At 47.8% G+C, this 16,600-nt stretch overlaps 1 protein-coding gene across 1 annotated transcript; it reads left to right on the top strand.

Annotated features, from left to right (window-relative positions):
* Positions 1-6,172: 6,172 nt before the first annotated feature.
* LOC122946010 lies at positions 6,173-10,967 on the top strand. Its single transcript, XM_044305287.1, has 7 exons — positions 6,173-6,365; positions 7,689-7,887; positions 7,967-8,063; positions 8,146-8,317; positions 9,082-9,234; positions 9,442-9,560; positions 10,793-10,967. The coding sequence occupies exons 1-7, from the start codon at positions 6,194-6,196 to the stop codon at positions 10,844-10,846; spliced, it is 966 nt and encodes a 321-aa protein (XP_044161222.1). The 5' UTR covers positions 6,173-6,193; the 3' UTR covers positions 10,847-10,967.
* The last annotated feature ends 5,633 nt before the right edge of the window (positions 10,968-16,600 follow it).

Here is a 16,600-nt window from a genome sequence, read left to right as displayed (position 1 = left end):
CACCCGTCCGGCGATGCACAGGTAAGCCCTTACCTGTGCCGGGAGCCGGTCTGAAACAATGCGGTCACCGGGAGCAGGCAGTTCTGAGAACAGCCCGATGAAGGCCCCCGGCGGCTGTTCTCGGAACTGCCTGCTCCCGGTGACCGCATTTGATTTCAGACCGGCTCCCGGCACAGGTAAGGGTGAGTCAAGATGGCAGCCCGCATACGGTCGTGTGCATGAGCCCTAAGGCTGGGTTTACACCTTCAGGGTTTTTTATGCAGTTTTTCAAGCCAAAACCAAGAGTGGATAAAAAAAATTAAATAAAAGAAGATAAGTGTTCTAAGTTTATGATCCGTTTTTTTTGTTTTTTTCCTGCTTTATCATCAGATTAGCTCAATATACAAAGTTTTGCTGCAATTTGGTCAAAATCACTTCAAAAACCGCATGGTGTGAACACGCCCCAGCTTTTTCTTGTTGCCCCCTGCACATCTCTCACTTACACTGTGAACGCTTTAGCTTCCTGCGTTGTAACCTGAGGACCCGGGCGCTCAGCTGACACAGAGAAATCATTGAGGACTGTGCGGGTGTCAGGTACCGGGGGGGGGGGGGGGCACCAATAAATAAACATCCTACAATGGGGCCACTATGCTGAAAAATGCAGCTTCGTCACACTGTCGCGTTCTTCTCTGGGGTCGGCGGCCATTCTGGATGAGCCCCATAGAAAAGCTGTCTCCATGTTTTCTCGTATGAGGAGCTAGAGGGTTACAAAGGACAGTACCACAAGGGAAAGGTAGCACTGCTGATCCTGATCCATGAACGGAATCCAGAACTGCAGTAAAGACTGACACCAAAAGGCAATGGAGTGAAGTGACAAAAGACTATGAATAACCCCAGGCTGAAATTGTTCTGGATTGAAATTAGAATAAATGGTCTATGTGTCAGAAACAGCGCCACTCCCGTCTATAGGCTGGGGCTGGTATTGCAGCACAGCTCCATAGAAGTGAACGAGGGTAAGCTGCAATACCCGACACAGCCTACAGAGGAGCGTGGCGCTGTTGGAGACAATTTCACACCCATGATTTTTTTCTAAGCTCTGGTGACCTGTTTAACTATTTCCTTTCCGGCATTATTTGTGGATGAGGCAATCAGGCTGCTGGGTGGGGCTGGAGATGTATTAATTGATGAGATGGGAGCAGGTGCTGGTGTGGTGGGGACCTGGCGCCTGTGTGGAGCTGTACAGAGGAGGTAATACAGGGCCAGATGGGATTGAAATGCATTTTACACTTTTTTTTTCATATGTGTTTTATATTTTATTTTTTTTGCATTTCTTAGGTTTTGTGCTTGATGCCCCACAGTCCCGTACTTAGTATTAAGTAGAGTAGGTGTATTGGTTTAGGGGGTCTGGTCTGGATGGGAGGTCTCTGCTTTGGCTTAGGGGCTCTGGAGGGGAGGGGGGGGGGGGGTCTCTGCTTTGGCTTAGGGGCTCTGGACTGGAGAGAGGGGGACTGCCTTGGCTTAGGGGCTCTGGACTGGAGAGAGGGGGACTGCCTTGGCTTAGGGGCTCTGGTCTGGAGAGAGGGGGTCTGCCTTGGCTTAGGGGCTCTGGTCTGGAGAGAGGGGGTCTGCCTTGGCTTAGGGGCTCTGGTCTGGAGAGAGGGGGTCTGCCTTGGCTTAGGGGCTCTGGTCTGGAGAGAGGGGGTCTGCCTTGGCTTAGGGGCTCTGGTCTGGAGAGAGGGGGTCTGCCTTGGCTTAGGGGCTCTGGTCTGGAGAGAGGGGGTCTGCCTTGGCTTAGGGGCTCTGGTCTGGAGAGAGAGGGGGTCTGCCTTGGCTTAGGGGCTCTGGTCTGGAGGGGGGGGGGGGTCTGCCTTGGCTTAGGGGCTCTGGTCTGGAGAGAGAGGGGGACTGCCTTGGCTTAGGGGCTCTGGTCTGGAGAGAGGGGGTCTGCCTTGGCTTAGGGGCTCTGGTCTGGAGAGAGGGGGTCTGCCTTGGCTTAGGGGCTCTGGTCTGGAGAGAGGGGGTCTGCCTTGGCTTAGGGGCTCTGGTCTGGAGAGAGGGGGTCTGCCTTGGCTTAGGGGCTCTGGTCTGGAGAGAGGGGGTCTGCCTTGGCTTAGGGGCTCTGGTCTGGAGAGAGAGGGGGTCTGCCTTGGCTTAGGGGCTCTGGTCTGGAGGGGGGGGGGGGTCTGCCTTGGCTTAGGGGCTCTGGTCTGGAGGGGGGGGGGGGTCTGCCTTGGCTTAGGGGCTCTGGTCTGGAGGGGGGGGGGGGTCTGCCTTGGCTTAGGGGCTCTGGTCTGGAGGGGGGGGGGGTCTGCCTTGGCTTAGGGGCTCTGGTCTGGAGGGGGGGGGGGTCTGCCTTGGCTTAGGGGCTCTGGTCTGGAGGGGGGGGGGGTCTGCCTTGGCTTAGGGGCTCTGGTCTGGAGAGAGGGGGTCTGCCTTGGCTTAGGGGCTCTGGTCTGGAGGGGGGGGGGTCTGCCTTGGCTTAGGGGCTCTGGTCTGGAGAGAGGGGGTCTGCCTTGGCTTAGGGGCTCTGGTCTGGAGAGGGGGGGGTCTGCCTTGGCTTAGGGGCTCTGGTCTGGAGAGAGGGGGTCTGCCTTGGCTTAGGGGCTCTGGTCTGGAGAGAGGGGGTCTGCCTTGGCTTAGGGGCTCTGGTCTGGAGAGAGGGGGTCTGCCTTGGCTTAGGGGCTCTGGTCTGGAGAGAGGGGGTCTGCCTTGGCTTAGGGGCTCTGGTCTGGAGAGAGGGGGTCTGCCTTGGCTTAGGGGCTCTGGTCTGGAGAGAGGGGGTCTGCCTTGGCTTAGGGGCTCTGGTCTGGAGAGAGGGGGTCTGCCTTGGCTTAGGGGCTCTGGTCTGGAGAGAGGGGTCTGCCTTGGCTTAGGGGCTCTGGTCTGGAGAGAGGGGGTCTGCCTTGGCTTAGGGGCTCTGGTCTGGAGAGAGGGGGTCTGCCTTGGCTTAGGGGCTCTGGTCTGGAGAGAGGGGGTCTGCCTTGGCTTAGGGGCTCTGGTCTGGAGAGAGGGGGTCTGCCTTGGCTTAGGGGCTCTGGTCTGGAGAGAGGGGGTCTGCCTTGGCTTAGGGGCTCTGGTCTGGAGAGAGGGGGTCTGCCTTGGCTTAGGGGCTCTGGTCTGGAGAGAGGGGGTCTGCCTTGGCTTAGGGGCTCTGGTCTGGAGAGAGGGGGTCTGCCTTGGCTTAGGGGCTCTGGTCTGGAGAGAGGGGGTCTGCCTTGGCTTAGGGGCTCTGGTCTGGAGAGAGGGGGTCTGCCTTGGCTTAGGGGCTCTGGTCTGGAGAGAGGGGGTCTGCCTTGGCTTAGGGGCTCTGGTCTGGAGAGAGGGGGTCTGCCTTGGCTTAGGGGCTCTGGTCTGGAGAGAGGGGGTCTGCCTTGGCTTAGGGGCTCTGGTCTGGAGAGAGGGGGTCTGCCTTGGCTTAGGGGCTCTGGTCTGGAGAGAGGGGGTCTGCCTTGGCTTAGGGGCTCTGGTCTGGAGAGAGGGGGTCTGCCTTGGCTTAGGGGCTCTGGTCTGGAGAGAGGGGGTCTGCCTTGGCTTAGGGGCTCTGGTCTGGAGGGGGGGGGGTCTGCCTTGGCTTAGGGGCTCTGGTCTGGAGGGGGGGGGTCTGCCTTGGCTTAGGGGCTCTGGTCTGGAGGGGGGGGGGTCTGCCTTGGCTTAGGGGCTCTGGTCTGGAGGGGGAGGGGGGGTCTGCCTTGGCTTAGGGGCTCTGGTCTGGAGGGGGGGGGGGGGTCTGCCTTGGCTTAGGGGCTTCGGTCTGGAGGGGGTGATTCCAATGCCGCAGATTGAGGACCTACATAAACTGGTGTGTTTTACGTTGGAAGATCTAGGACCTTTTTAGGGAAACCGTAGACAAAACAGGAGTATGATGGCGGGATTTTTTTATTTTTGTTCCCTGTCTTTTTTGCGGTGACATGGCTGCAGGAATCAAAGTAGATTTATTGCAAAGGTTGAAAAAGCCGTGGGTATAAATCCGCAGCACAAATCCGTTTATGGTGCTGTTTTTTAAATGTCTTCTGCGGCACATGGCAGCGACTATACAACACTGCGCAGATTACAGCAAAATCGGCAGCACTCTTTGCTCCTTCTGCATTAGACGTGGACATGTCGACACCAGTCCTGTTTCCACGTAGAAAATTTACGCAGCATGTGAATGAGATTTGTTAAAATTTCATCCACTTACCTGACCAATGTGGATTTTCCATACGTGTGTGAACAGATCCTAAGCAGAACTTCTCGCAGAAGACGTTCCACCCACCAACCATTCTTGGCCTTGCATATGGCTCCTACAAGGTGCACCCCCGGGGGATAGTGCGCTGCCAGTCTCCGAAAACCTCGGCACTTGCTACCTCTATAGGAGGCGTTTATAGTGACCTCTCCCCCTCCTCCTATATTTTTTTCGATAGCCGCTGGGATCCTGAGAGCCAATGGCCCGCAGTGCTCCCATCTCGTTCCTGCTCCTGTTCACCCTCTGTCTGTGGAGAGCCAGATCTGATACAGACCCCAGTAAGGTAGAGAAGGGAAGGACGCAGTTACAGCTGCTGCAGAACTTCGCTAAACATCCTCGCTATGGAGACTGCTGGAGAAGAGCTCTGCAGAGAGTGGACGTGGGGTGCAAGCAGCTCAACGAGGAGGAGCAAAGCAGAATATCTCTGGCCTTCACCCACTGTCACTTGGAGAGGTTAGTTCATTTTCTTATCACACCAGTATGAAATAATCTGATGCCCTAAAGTAGTTGGAATATCTTTTTAAAAGAAAAGGTTAAAAAAAAAAGCCATCAATCGGAGTACTGACTGCTGTAATTGGAGCTGACCTGTTGTATGTATCCTCTACAGATCAGGGCGAGACTTCCCGGTCTGTACGGAGCAGAGCACGGTGCGGGAGTGCACACACAGCATGGACCCTGTGGCATTTAATGCGTACACCGAGTTCTTCACCCATGCACATAGTATCTGCTACTACCTGCAGAACGAGCTGTGGCAGGAGGAGGCCCAGGACATCATCCTCAGGTAAGTGGCACTGATGTGGTGACACCTACCTAAATGGGTCTGCATTGGCACGTTCAGACTATGGCCTTTTGCAGTTTTTGTGAATTCTCCTCTGCAGCCGTCGTCTGGCCTTTTCTCGTCAGGTGCATGTGTATTCATGGTTCGCCATGCCGGAGGGTGGCACCAATGATAGTCTGGCACCAAAAGCTTGTTGTGACCACAACATTATCAGATTACTTTATTACGGAGCTATTATTTGGTCACTGTATGTTGGTATTATTTAAAGTGATTTTTTTTTTTTTAGCATAGGTCATCAATCAGATCAGTGGGGCTCTGACCCTTCGTACGGCCTCCTCACAGCGCCATCCATTGTATAGTGGCTATGCTTGGTATTGAAGCTAATCCCATTCACATGTTACCGATGACATCACTGGCCTAGGAAGAGGCTTTTTGAAACCGCTAATCGGTGGGTGTGCCAAGAGTTGAGCTCCCACCGATTTTAGATATTGATAACCTATCTTGAAGATAGTCGGTATATGAATCCTGAAAACCCCTTTTACCACCTTGCTGTTTGAAACAGACACCGAGAGTTAATGTCTGCAATCGGCGATAACGACAATCGTAGACATTACACCCCTTCAGATGCCGTGGTCAATTGTAATAATGGCATCTGACATGAACGACTCCCTTGCCTGGCAATCGGGGGAAGCTTTTGGTTGTCTGTGAATGCCCTGGTCTCTCTGAAGGTTTAAAAATAAATAAATAAAAAAATATATAAATTATATATTAAAAAATTAATATAAATTCAAATCGTCAATTATCCTAAAAAATCAGGCATCCATGCACCCCAAAATGCCATATATATATCTATATATATATATATCTATATATATATATAATATATATATAATATATATATATATATATATATATATATATATATATTATAAAATTCTAATCGTCCACCATCCTAAAAAATCATAGGCATCCCTGCATCCCAAAATGCCCAAAACTATTAAATATAAAGGTATTTATCCCATACAGTGAATGCCATAATGGGGAAAAAAATATCTAAATGGCCACCATACAAAGTAAGACTGGGTCGGAGTGTTACAGAAAAATGAGGTGTCTCAGCAGCGCCTTCTAGTGGTCTACTACGGTATTGAATCAGGGACATTTACAAAACTTTCCTGGTAAGAACTTATCCAAAACTTTTTGGGCTCTGATTGTCCATGATTCCCTGTAGGCTGACCGTGAATTCTGACAGCGTCGCCAAACAACTGGAAGCGACAAACCTCATGGCGGGAGAAATGATGGAAGCTCAGAATGCCACACTCCAGTCGCAGGAGGAGATCCTACGCAACGGGCACCTGCTGAAGGAGACCCTCCAGGAGTCCACGATGGGTGCGTAGTTTACATTGGTCACAATAGTCGGTGACACTGACACCTAATCTGTCACAGGCCACCACACTGCCTCTATCTCTGAGTCATGCTATTCCTATGGCAATATATACATTGTGGGCGGCTGTAGCCACCACTAGGGTTGTTTATACCTAGCTGTATATGGAAGTGAGCTCCCCCTAGTGGTGGCTGTAGGCAAATACATTGGAGCTTTGTATCCTAAAAATGGAGCTATAACCATAATCCCTTGAGGACGATTTTTGCGAATTTTTTTTTTATTTTTTTTACTCCCTTCACCCAAACCATAACAACATTTTAATTTTTTCATAGCCTTATGAGGGCTTGTTTTTTTGCTTGTACCTTCTAATGGCACCATTTTAATGTTGCATATAATGTAGTGGGAAGCTGGAAAATACATTTTAAATGGGGTGGACTTGGAAACCACCCCCTATACAATTCTGCCATAGTTTTTATGGTTTTTGTTTTTATTAGGGGACTGGAACATGCAATTATTAGATCGCGTCTACCATAGACTGCAATGTATTACCATTGCAGTCTATGGGAGATGCAATACATTCCTATGGAGCCCTGTCACAGGCAGGGCTCCATAGTAATGTATTGCTGTGGTAGCCTCAAGCCTTCCTAAGGCTCGAGTCGTTCAGGTCCCTGGAGTGCAGTGCTTCCGGGGTAAATTCTCCTCCAGATGCCATGGTAATTTGTAACCCCTCATTTCTGAGGGGTTACATGTACCGAGTATGTCCTTAAGGGGTTAAGAGGGTTGTCCACCTTTTTAGATAACAGAACAGTGGGGGTCTGGCATCTAAAACTCCCACCATTCACACTTGTCTGCCAGGAACAGGGCCATCAGTGCTGGAATAGAGCTGCTTTCAAGACAACCCCTTTAAGGCTGTTTTATCACTGTAAATGGAAATCATGAAGCAGCTCCAGATCAAATGACCCAAAGACACCTGAAGGACCCCACTAACTTAAAATAGAGCCATGGTGTATGACGTTCTGATTGGAACGATGGACGCCATGACAGAAACCTGACAGACCCCATTATAGTCGGTGGGGTTTGTTGGAAGTTGTTGGTCTTCATACTAGGACAAATTTGTGGCTTTCGTTATTTCTGTCTTCTGATTCTTACACCACAGCAGATGTGAATCTAGTCTTAAAGGGTTTGAGAAGGGGCAAGTGATAACCATGGCTCACCTAAGATCTAACCTATTTGCCTACTTTCTGCCACCACTTCTGGTCAATGAGTCCTATGACCTTCATAGCCCTCCCCATGGTTTAGGATTTCTCCGGGAATTCTCTGTATTCTAGGAGTGAGACAAGCTTTCCATGAAATGCAGCAGTCGGCCAGCGAGCAGCGCCTGCTCTTCTCCGAAATCTTTAACAGAATCACCTACCTGCACCAGTTTGTGGTGGGAGAGTCGAATACCCTCTACTCCTTCCTGTACAACCTCATGGGCTGTGGTGCAGTGTTCCTGGTGACCTCCACTCAGCGCACAGCTGGCGCCAGGTAATCCAGACCTCCGAGATACTCTGACACCAGGTATGTATAGGTAGCGTGGTCATCTAGACCTGACGTCTCTCCACAGGCTGGTTCTGTTTGGTCTGGTGGCTGCCAACATCTATACAGAGAGGATGATCTGCTCCTATATCTTGGGAGGCTCTCGGCCCAGCTATGACCAGACGGTGAGGGAACTTATTGGATTATGTACAAATAAAAATTGGTGTTTGAGTATATCTGACCTGCCGCATTGTGATTTGTGCTCAGGAGAGCGTCGCCTTCTGGATTGGGATAGCAAGAAAGATCTCCATTTCCCTTGGGTTACTGGTTCTTCTTTATGTCTTCGTAACACATCGGGATATTCAGAAGCAGAGCTTGGAGGTGCTCCATGGACTTCAGGAGACTAAAGCTGAGCTGCAGAGCATTATACGGGAAGCCGGTAGTATACGCCTCGTCATCTTTCCTAATGTAATCTGTCTGTTCATCTTAAAGGGGTTGACCAAGATTAGGAAAAGTGTCTGCTTTCTTCCAGAAGCAGCTCCACCCTCTACATGGGTTGTTTCTTGTATTGTAACTCGGCTCTACTGAAACCAAAGAGGCTGAGTTGCAATACCACTTACAACCTGTGGACAGGTGTGGCACTGTGTTTGGATGAGGGCAGTCATGTCTTCTAATCTTAGAAAATGGCTCTGGATTTAAAAAAACAAAAACAAACCTGCTTATTTTCCAGAAACGGTTATCCTCTCCTTTCAAGTTAACTGGACGAGCTGCACTTGACACAGTGCTGGGAGTGGCACTATTTCAGGCAGAACTGTAAAAATACCAATGGCCTGCATGAAATATTTATGTACCAATGTGGCAGATGTCTATGGCCATAAAGTATCCCATAATCAAGGATCTGTGGCATCCAACTGAAATAGACAGTTGGGAGGTGGAGTCTCAGGTGACCAATCAGTGTTTAGAACAAATTTTGATTATACTGATTGGCTGAAATCATGCTCCTCCCCCAAATCCATTTCAGCTGGATTCCATGCAGAATACAACGCGCCCCAAAAATGGTAATTGGTGTCTACATCTGTTAACTAGTCTAATTTTAAGTTGTCCTCCATCTCATGACATAATCTGTGGCATAGTTTGAGTTGTAAAAACTACAAAATTCTCTCTGGCATGAGGCTAACTCTACCTATGATCCTTCGTCTATAGAAAAGCTGCTCAACAAACCCGAGAGTTCCCAAGAGAAGTTTCTACTGAAGGAAGACTTGATCTTTGGAGATTCTGGGATTCCCGATCCTTCCTTTATTCAGGAACTTCCCCAGGGTGACAGCCTGAGGGACTCCATGTATAGCGTACAACTGGGTGAGATGTAATATATCATATTTTCACATCTGATAAATCGAGCTGAATATGACTTGGGAGGGAGGGAAAGGCCGGAAAAATGAGGCATTGGGGTATGACCACCTGTGTGGTGGATAGGCTAAGTATTCTCCGCAGTGGAACTGTGTGCAGAAGACCTCCAGCAAAGTGGACGAAATGTACAAAAATATATATTTCTCTCTTCCGAAGCACAAATTACAAGCACGCCAAGAAGAAGAGTTCGCTCCCGTTCACGCAGCAGCAGCCGCAGAAGGAGCTCTAGACCGTCGGAGCCGGCGGTATACAATGTCCCGGTAACACAGCCAATGGTGAGCGTGAATCGTATTACATGATAACTCTAGTAAGCAATGTTGGATATAACAAAGTGCGAGGACTGATTTCCTATTATATCTCTATAGGGGAGAGATCAGAGTTTGCGTCTGATGCATAACTTCCCATTATACAGTCAGAATTAAAGGAGTGGTCCACAGAATACTTACCTGGTCACCGACGACTGTGTCCTCCCGGATCCCTCCACGGCTGTCACCGTATCTCCCAGATCACAGTATCACACAACGGGGAGGGGGACATGCAGACCACGATGGTGACCTGCCCCCTTGCCATCATGTGTGGTCACCGTCACGGCCTGCTATTGGCTGCGCCCCCTGTTGCCGGATGTTGTGATCTGCACGACTGGGAGATGTTGAGACGGACACAGGTGTCGGGTACCAGGTAAGTATTCTCTGTATGAGGGACCCAGACATTGTGTGGAGGGGGATTTACAGGTTTGGATAAGTCTCAGAAAATCCCTTTAGATGCTAAAATGTATCTGCTTGTAGGGGAAATTTACTGCAGACTGTTAGGGATGAGCAAATCGATTAGTTTCATGGGCTTTCTGCACCATTGAAGAATTGTCCACCTGCCTGTTGATAGGATGAAACTTCTAGCCTAGCCTTGTCCATCTGGGCCCTGCATAGAAACCCAAATTAGGTAGGTAGGTGGGTGCTTATTCTCCTGTGGGGACAGCCCCTCACAGATGACAAGCTTTTGCTAATGAGACAAATCGATACGCTCATTCCTAAACCGTATGAGGGCTCATGCACATGGCCGTTCCGTGCATTAGGGACTGCAATTTGCGGTCCCCAATGCACGGGCAACATCCAGGACGGATCGAGACCCTTTCAACTTGCATGGGTCCATGATCTGGCCGCACCCTAAAAAAATAAATAAAAAAATAGAACATGTTCTATTTTGTTGCGCTGCGGAGGCACGGACAAACGCCATGGAAGCACTCCGTAGTGCTTCTGTGGGCTTCCGTTCCACACTGCATCTCCCGGATTGTGGACCCATTCAAGTGAATGGGTCCACATCCGTGATGCAGGGTGCACACGGCTGGTGCCCGTGTATTGCAGACTGCAATACGGCCACGGCTGTGCCCTAACTCTGCATACAATGAGCTCCCCCTAGTGGTGGCAGCAGACGGCCAGAATTTCTGTGTGAAGCGGTGAGTTGGAGCCGAATTAGAGGAGTGCTTACTATAACTCCTTTCTTGCCTTTTTAGACTCCACGTTACAACCTGCGCAGCGGAGCTTCGATGAACCATTCTGAAATGTAAACTGCGTGGCCCCTGGCCTGTCTGATTCCCACCCAGCACTTAGTGTGACGATTTCCGCTTCCAATGTGCAAGACGTCTTGAACCATTTTAAACTTTCATATTAAATAAATTTATATTTATACTTCTATGAATTCTGTTTTCTCCAAAGCAATTCTTAAGTGACGGCACACTGCTGCTTTTTAGGCCCCATCTGATTATGTTCTTATGGGGGAAAGCTGAAGTTTTTGTTAAAGGGTGTCTCCCATTCGGATAACTTCTCCTAACCAGAGGATAAGGCGGGAAGTGGCTGATCTGTTTGAATGAAGCATATGTGTCCACCACTCCATTCATCTCTATAGGGACTACTGGAGATGGTGGTGTAACAAGTACTCTGCTATCTGCAGCAGCGCCATTCAAACAGGGGAGCACTGGGACAAACCCTTTAAATGTGACGTGTTGTGTTAAACCCATCATTCAGCAGGATAAAAAACATTAGGCCTCTTTCACACGAGCGAGTTTTCTGTCCCAGTGTGATGCATGTTGTGGATGGAGAGCATCCGCACCGAATCCTGACCCATTCATTTCAATGGGTCTGTGTTTACGCATCATCTCTGCGTTCAGAAAAAGTTGCAGCATGTTCTACAGGTCCTTCTCAAAAAATTAGCATATTGTGATAAAGTTCATTATTTTCTGTAATGTACTGATAAACATTAGACTTTCATATATTTTGGATTCATTACACACAACTGAAGTAGTTCAAGCCTTTTATTGTTTTAATATTGATGATTTTGGCATACAGCTCATGAAAACCCAAATTTCCTATCTCAAAAAATTAGCATATTTCATCCGACCAATAAAAGAAAAGTGTTTTTAATACAAAAAAAGTCAACCTTCAAATAATTATGTTCAGTTCTGCACTCAATACTTGGTCGGGAATCCTTTTGCAGAAATGACTGCTTCAATGCGGCGTGGCATGGAGGCAATCAGCCTGTGGCACTGCTGAGGTGTTATGGAGGCCCAGGAGGCTTCAATGCGGCGTGGCATGGAGGCAATCAGCCTGTGGCACTGCTGAGGTGTTATGGAGGCCCAGGATGCTTAGATAGCGGCCTTAAGCTCATCCAGAGTGTTGGGTCTTGCGTCTCTCAAGTTTCTCTTCCCAATATCCCACAGATTCTCTATGGGGTTCAGGTCAGGAGAGTTGGCAGGCCAATTGAGCCCAGTAATACCATGGTCAGTAAACCATTTACCAGTGGTGTTGGCACTGTGAGCAGGTGCCAGGTCGTGCTGAAAAATGAAATCTTCATCTCCATAAAGCTTTTCAGCAGATGGAAGCATGAAGTGCTCCACAATCTCCTGATAGCGGCTGCATTGACCCTGCCCTTGATAAAATACAGTGGACCAACACCAGCAGCTGACATGGCACCCCAGACCATCACTGACTGTGGGTACTTGACACTGGACTTCAGGCATTTTGGCATTTCCCTCTCCCCAGTCTTCCTCCAGACTCTGGCACCTTGATTTCCGAATGACATGCAACAGTCCAGTGCTGCTTCTCTGTAGCCCAGGTCAGGCGCTTCTGCCGCTGTTTCTGGGGAATGCGGCACCTGTAGCCCATTTCCTGCACACGGGGGCTCTGGATGTTTCTACTCCAGACTCAGTCCACTGCTTCCGCAGGTCCCCCAAGGTCTGGAATCGGTCCTTCTCCACAATCTTCCTCAGGGTCCGGTCACCTCTTCTCGTTGTGCAGCGTTTTCTGCCACACTTTTTCCTTCCCACAGACTTCCCACTGAGGTGCCTTGATACAGCACTCTGGGAACAGCCTATTCCTTCAGAAATTTCTTTCTGTGTCTTACCCTCTTGCTTGAGGGTGTCAATGATGGCCTTCTGGACAGCAGTCAGGTCGGCAGTCTTACCCATGATTGCCGTTTTGAGTAATGAACCAAGCTGGGAGTTTTTAAAAGCCTCAGGAATCTTTTGCAGGTGTTTAGAGTTAATTAGTTGATTCAGATGATTAGGTTAATAGCTCGTTTAGAGAACCTTTTCAGGATATGCTAATTTTTTTAGATAGGAAATTTGGGTTTTCATGGGTTTTCATGAGCTGTATGCCAAAATCATCAATATTAAAACAATAAAAGGCTTGAACTACTTCAGTTTGTGTGTAATGAATCTAAAATATATGAAAGTCTAATGTTTATCAGTACATTACAGAAAATAATGAACTTTATCACAATATGCTAATTTTTTGAGAAGGACCTGTATATTGTGCATTTTCCATGCAGCCCTGGCCCCACCGAAGTGAATGGGACTGTGTGAAAAACGGAAGGAATCTGGATGCAATGCATTTTTCACTGATGTTGCTATGCGACGTGATCTCTCCCACGGAAAGAGCACCATCTTGCTAGCGCCACCTTGTGGAAGTGTCTCCCTTTGAGTCAAAATATTACTTAAAGGGGTTGTCCAGGTTCAGAGCTGAACCTGGACATCCCTCCATTTTCACCCCGGCAGCCCCCCTGACATGAGCATCGGAGCAGTTCATGCTCCGATGCTCTCCTTTGCCCTGCGCTAAATCGCGCAGGGCAAAGGCATTTTTCTGAGTTCCGGTGACATACCGGGCTCTCTATGGGGCTGACAGGCAGCCCGGTGACGTCACCGGCACTGATGGGCGGGATTTGGCTCTGCCCTAGCCAGTAAAACGGCTAGGGCAGAGCTAAAGCCCGCCCCTCAGAGCCGGTGACGTCACCGAACACACTGCTGGGCGGAAGTTACCGCCCGGCAGTGTGTTATTGAAAACAAAAGAGCCCGTGCCCTGCGCGATCTAGCGCAGGGCACGGGAGCGCATCGGAGCATGAGATGCTCCGATGCCAGGCTCAGGAGGGCTGCCGGGGTGAAAATAAGGGTATGTCCGGGTTCAACTCTGAACCCGGACAACCCCTTTAACAAGCCTTGAAAAGGGAAGATGCCATATATCCATCCGTAGACAGCCGTTTTGGGGTGCTTGCTCTTCATCGGTATAGAGAAGGACCTTTGGCTGGGTGCAATGTATTGGACTCTTCTTAAGAAGGGCACACAAGGTGGCGCTAGCGAGATGGTTCTCTTTTCCTGGGAGACACCTCATAGAGCTCTTCCAGTAAGGCTCTGTACCAGGCTGGTCTCTAAGGACAGCTAGTACCCTGCTTCGGGGATGTTGAGTGTTAGGGCTCATGCACACGACAGTATGTATTTTGCGATCCGCAAAAAATACAGAATGCACACGGACGTCATCCGTATTTTTTGTGGAATGAAACAGCTGGCCGCTGATAGAACAGTCCTATCCTTGTCCGTAATGCGGACAATAATAGATATTTTTAATACACACAGTGTACGTGAAGCGTAGAAAATCTCCTCTACTTGGCTAGTCATTTATTACTTTAGATTTTCTATTTGAAAATCAACACTTAACCCCTTCTACCCTGGGCCAGTTTTCACCTTCCTGCCCAGGCCATTTTTTTGCATATCTGATGTTTCACTTTGTGGCAATAACTTTGGAACACTTTTACTTATCCAAGCCTTTCTGAGATTTTCTCGTGACAAATTGTATTGTTCATGACGGTCTTAAATTTGAGTCAATAGATTTCGCCTTTATTTATGGAAAAATCCCAAATGGACCAAAATGATTTTGTAAATATCATTTTATGTTTTGGGGATGTTAGAATTTTAGAAGCAATTCTAAATAAAGAATTTCCAAAACCCACTTTTTAAGGACCAGTTCAGGTCTGAAGTCACTTTGAGGGGCTTACATAGTGGAAACCACCCAAAAATGACCCCCATTGTAGAAACTACATCCCTCAAGGTATTCAAAACTGATTTTACAAACTTCGTTAACCCTTTGTGTTCCACAAGAATTCAAGGAAAATGGAGATGACATTTCTAAATGTCACTTTTGGCAGATTTTATTTTTTTTCTTAACACAGACTGTTAACAGCCAAACAATATTTATTACCCCAATTCTGAGGTTTACAGAAACACCCCACATGTGGTCGTAAACTGATATAAGGGCACAGGGCAGGGCGCATAAGAAAAGGACTGCTGCATGGTTTTTGGAAGGCATATTTTGCTGGACTGGTTTTTAGACACCATGTCCCATTTGAAGCCCCCCTGATGCACCATTACAGTAGAAACTCCCAAAAGTGACCCCATTTTGGAAACAAGGGGATAAAGGTGACAGTTTTATTGGTACTATTTTGGGGTACATATGATTTTGGATCGCTCTATATTAAAGTTTTTTGTGAGGCAAGGTAACAAAAAAAAATGGCTGTTTTGGCACGGTTTTTATTTTTTACAACGTTCATCTGACAGGTTAGATCATGCGCTATTTTTATAGAGCAGGTTGTTACGGACACTGATATCAAATGTCTACTTTATTTGTTTCAGTTTTAAATAAAGTATTTTTGAAAAAAAATTGTTTGTCCATTTTCTGAACGCTTTTTTTCTTTCTGCTGATTCGTCTTGTGCAGGGGCTAATTTTTTGCAGGAAGAGTTGATGGTTTTTATTGGTACCATTTTTGGGTACATATTTTTTTTTTTGATTAATTACATTTTGAGGCAAGGTGACCCCAAAAAATTGGTTGTTTTGGCACAGTTTTTATTTTATTTTTACAGCATTCACCTGAGGGGTTAGGTCACGTGATATTTTTATAGAGCAGGTCGTTACGGACATGGCAATACATAGTATGTATACTTAATGAAGTTTTACACAATAGCATTTTTTTTAAAAGCTCCATAGGTATTTTTAATTGGGTAGGGGCTCTTTTTTTGCGGGATGAGATGACTGCTTGGTTCTATTTTAGGGGGTATACACCTTTTTGATCACTTGGTGTTGCACTTTAAATGATGGCTTTTTTGGCACTTTATTATTTTTTTATGGTGTTCACCTGAGGGGTTTAGTCATGTGATATTTTTATAGAGCTGGTTGTTATGGACGCGGTGATACCTAATATGTATACTTTTTTTTATTTATTTCACTTTAGCACAATAATTGCATAAAAAATTTTTTTTTTTTGTGTATCCATGTTCTGAGAGCTATAGTTTATTTTTGGGCGATTGTCTTATGTAGGAGTTTGTGTTTTTTTTTTTTTTTGCGGGATGAGGTGACTTATTGGTACCATTTTGGGGGGCATACGCCTTTTTGATCGCTTGCTATTGCATTTTTGTGATGTGAGGTGACATGGCTTTTTTTACGGCGTTTATTGGACTGGGTGGATCACATGATATATTTATAGAGCCGGTCGTTACGGATGCGTCGATACCTAATATATATTTTTTTTATAATATAAAATAAGGGGAAAGGGACTTTTTTTAATAATAAAAAAAAAACTTTTTGACTTTATAAACTTTTTCTGTCCCACTCTGGGATTTAACTTTTGGGGGTCTGATCCCCTGTGCAATGCATTACAATACATCTGTATTGTAATGCATTGCCTGTTAGTGTATTACACTAACAGGTTACCTAGGAGACCAGGCTTGGATCTCCTAGGCACCGGTAGAAGGCCGGTCCCGAGGCCATGCAAGGCATCGGGCTGCCTTCTGTCACGAGTCTCCCGCCACAGCAGCATGGTGACTCAATGCGCTCCCTCACCCGACACAAACCCCTTCTATGTCGCGGACCACAGTATAGAAGGGGTTAATCCACCGGCATCAGCTTGTACAGCGATGCCGGCAGACACAGCAGGGGCCCGGCTACCAGGGACTGTGCGCCCGATCACCATAACGTACTATTACATATGTCGGAAAGGGGTT

The sequence above is a fragment of the Bufo gargarizans genome, chromosome 9 (assembly GCF_014858855.1).
Source record: "Bufo gargarizans isolate SCDJY-AF-19 chromosome 9, ASM1485885v1, whole genome shotgun sequence".
Classification (NCBI taxonomy): domain Eukaryota; kingdom Metazoa; phylum Chordata; class Amphibia; order Anura; family Bufonidae; genus Bufo; species Bufo gargarizans.
This window is presented reverse-complemented; position numbering and strand designations above follow the sequence as displayed.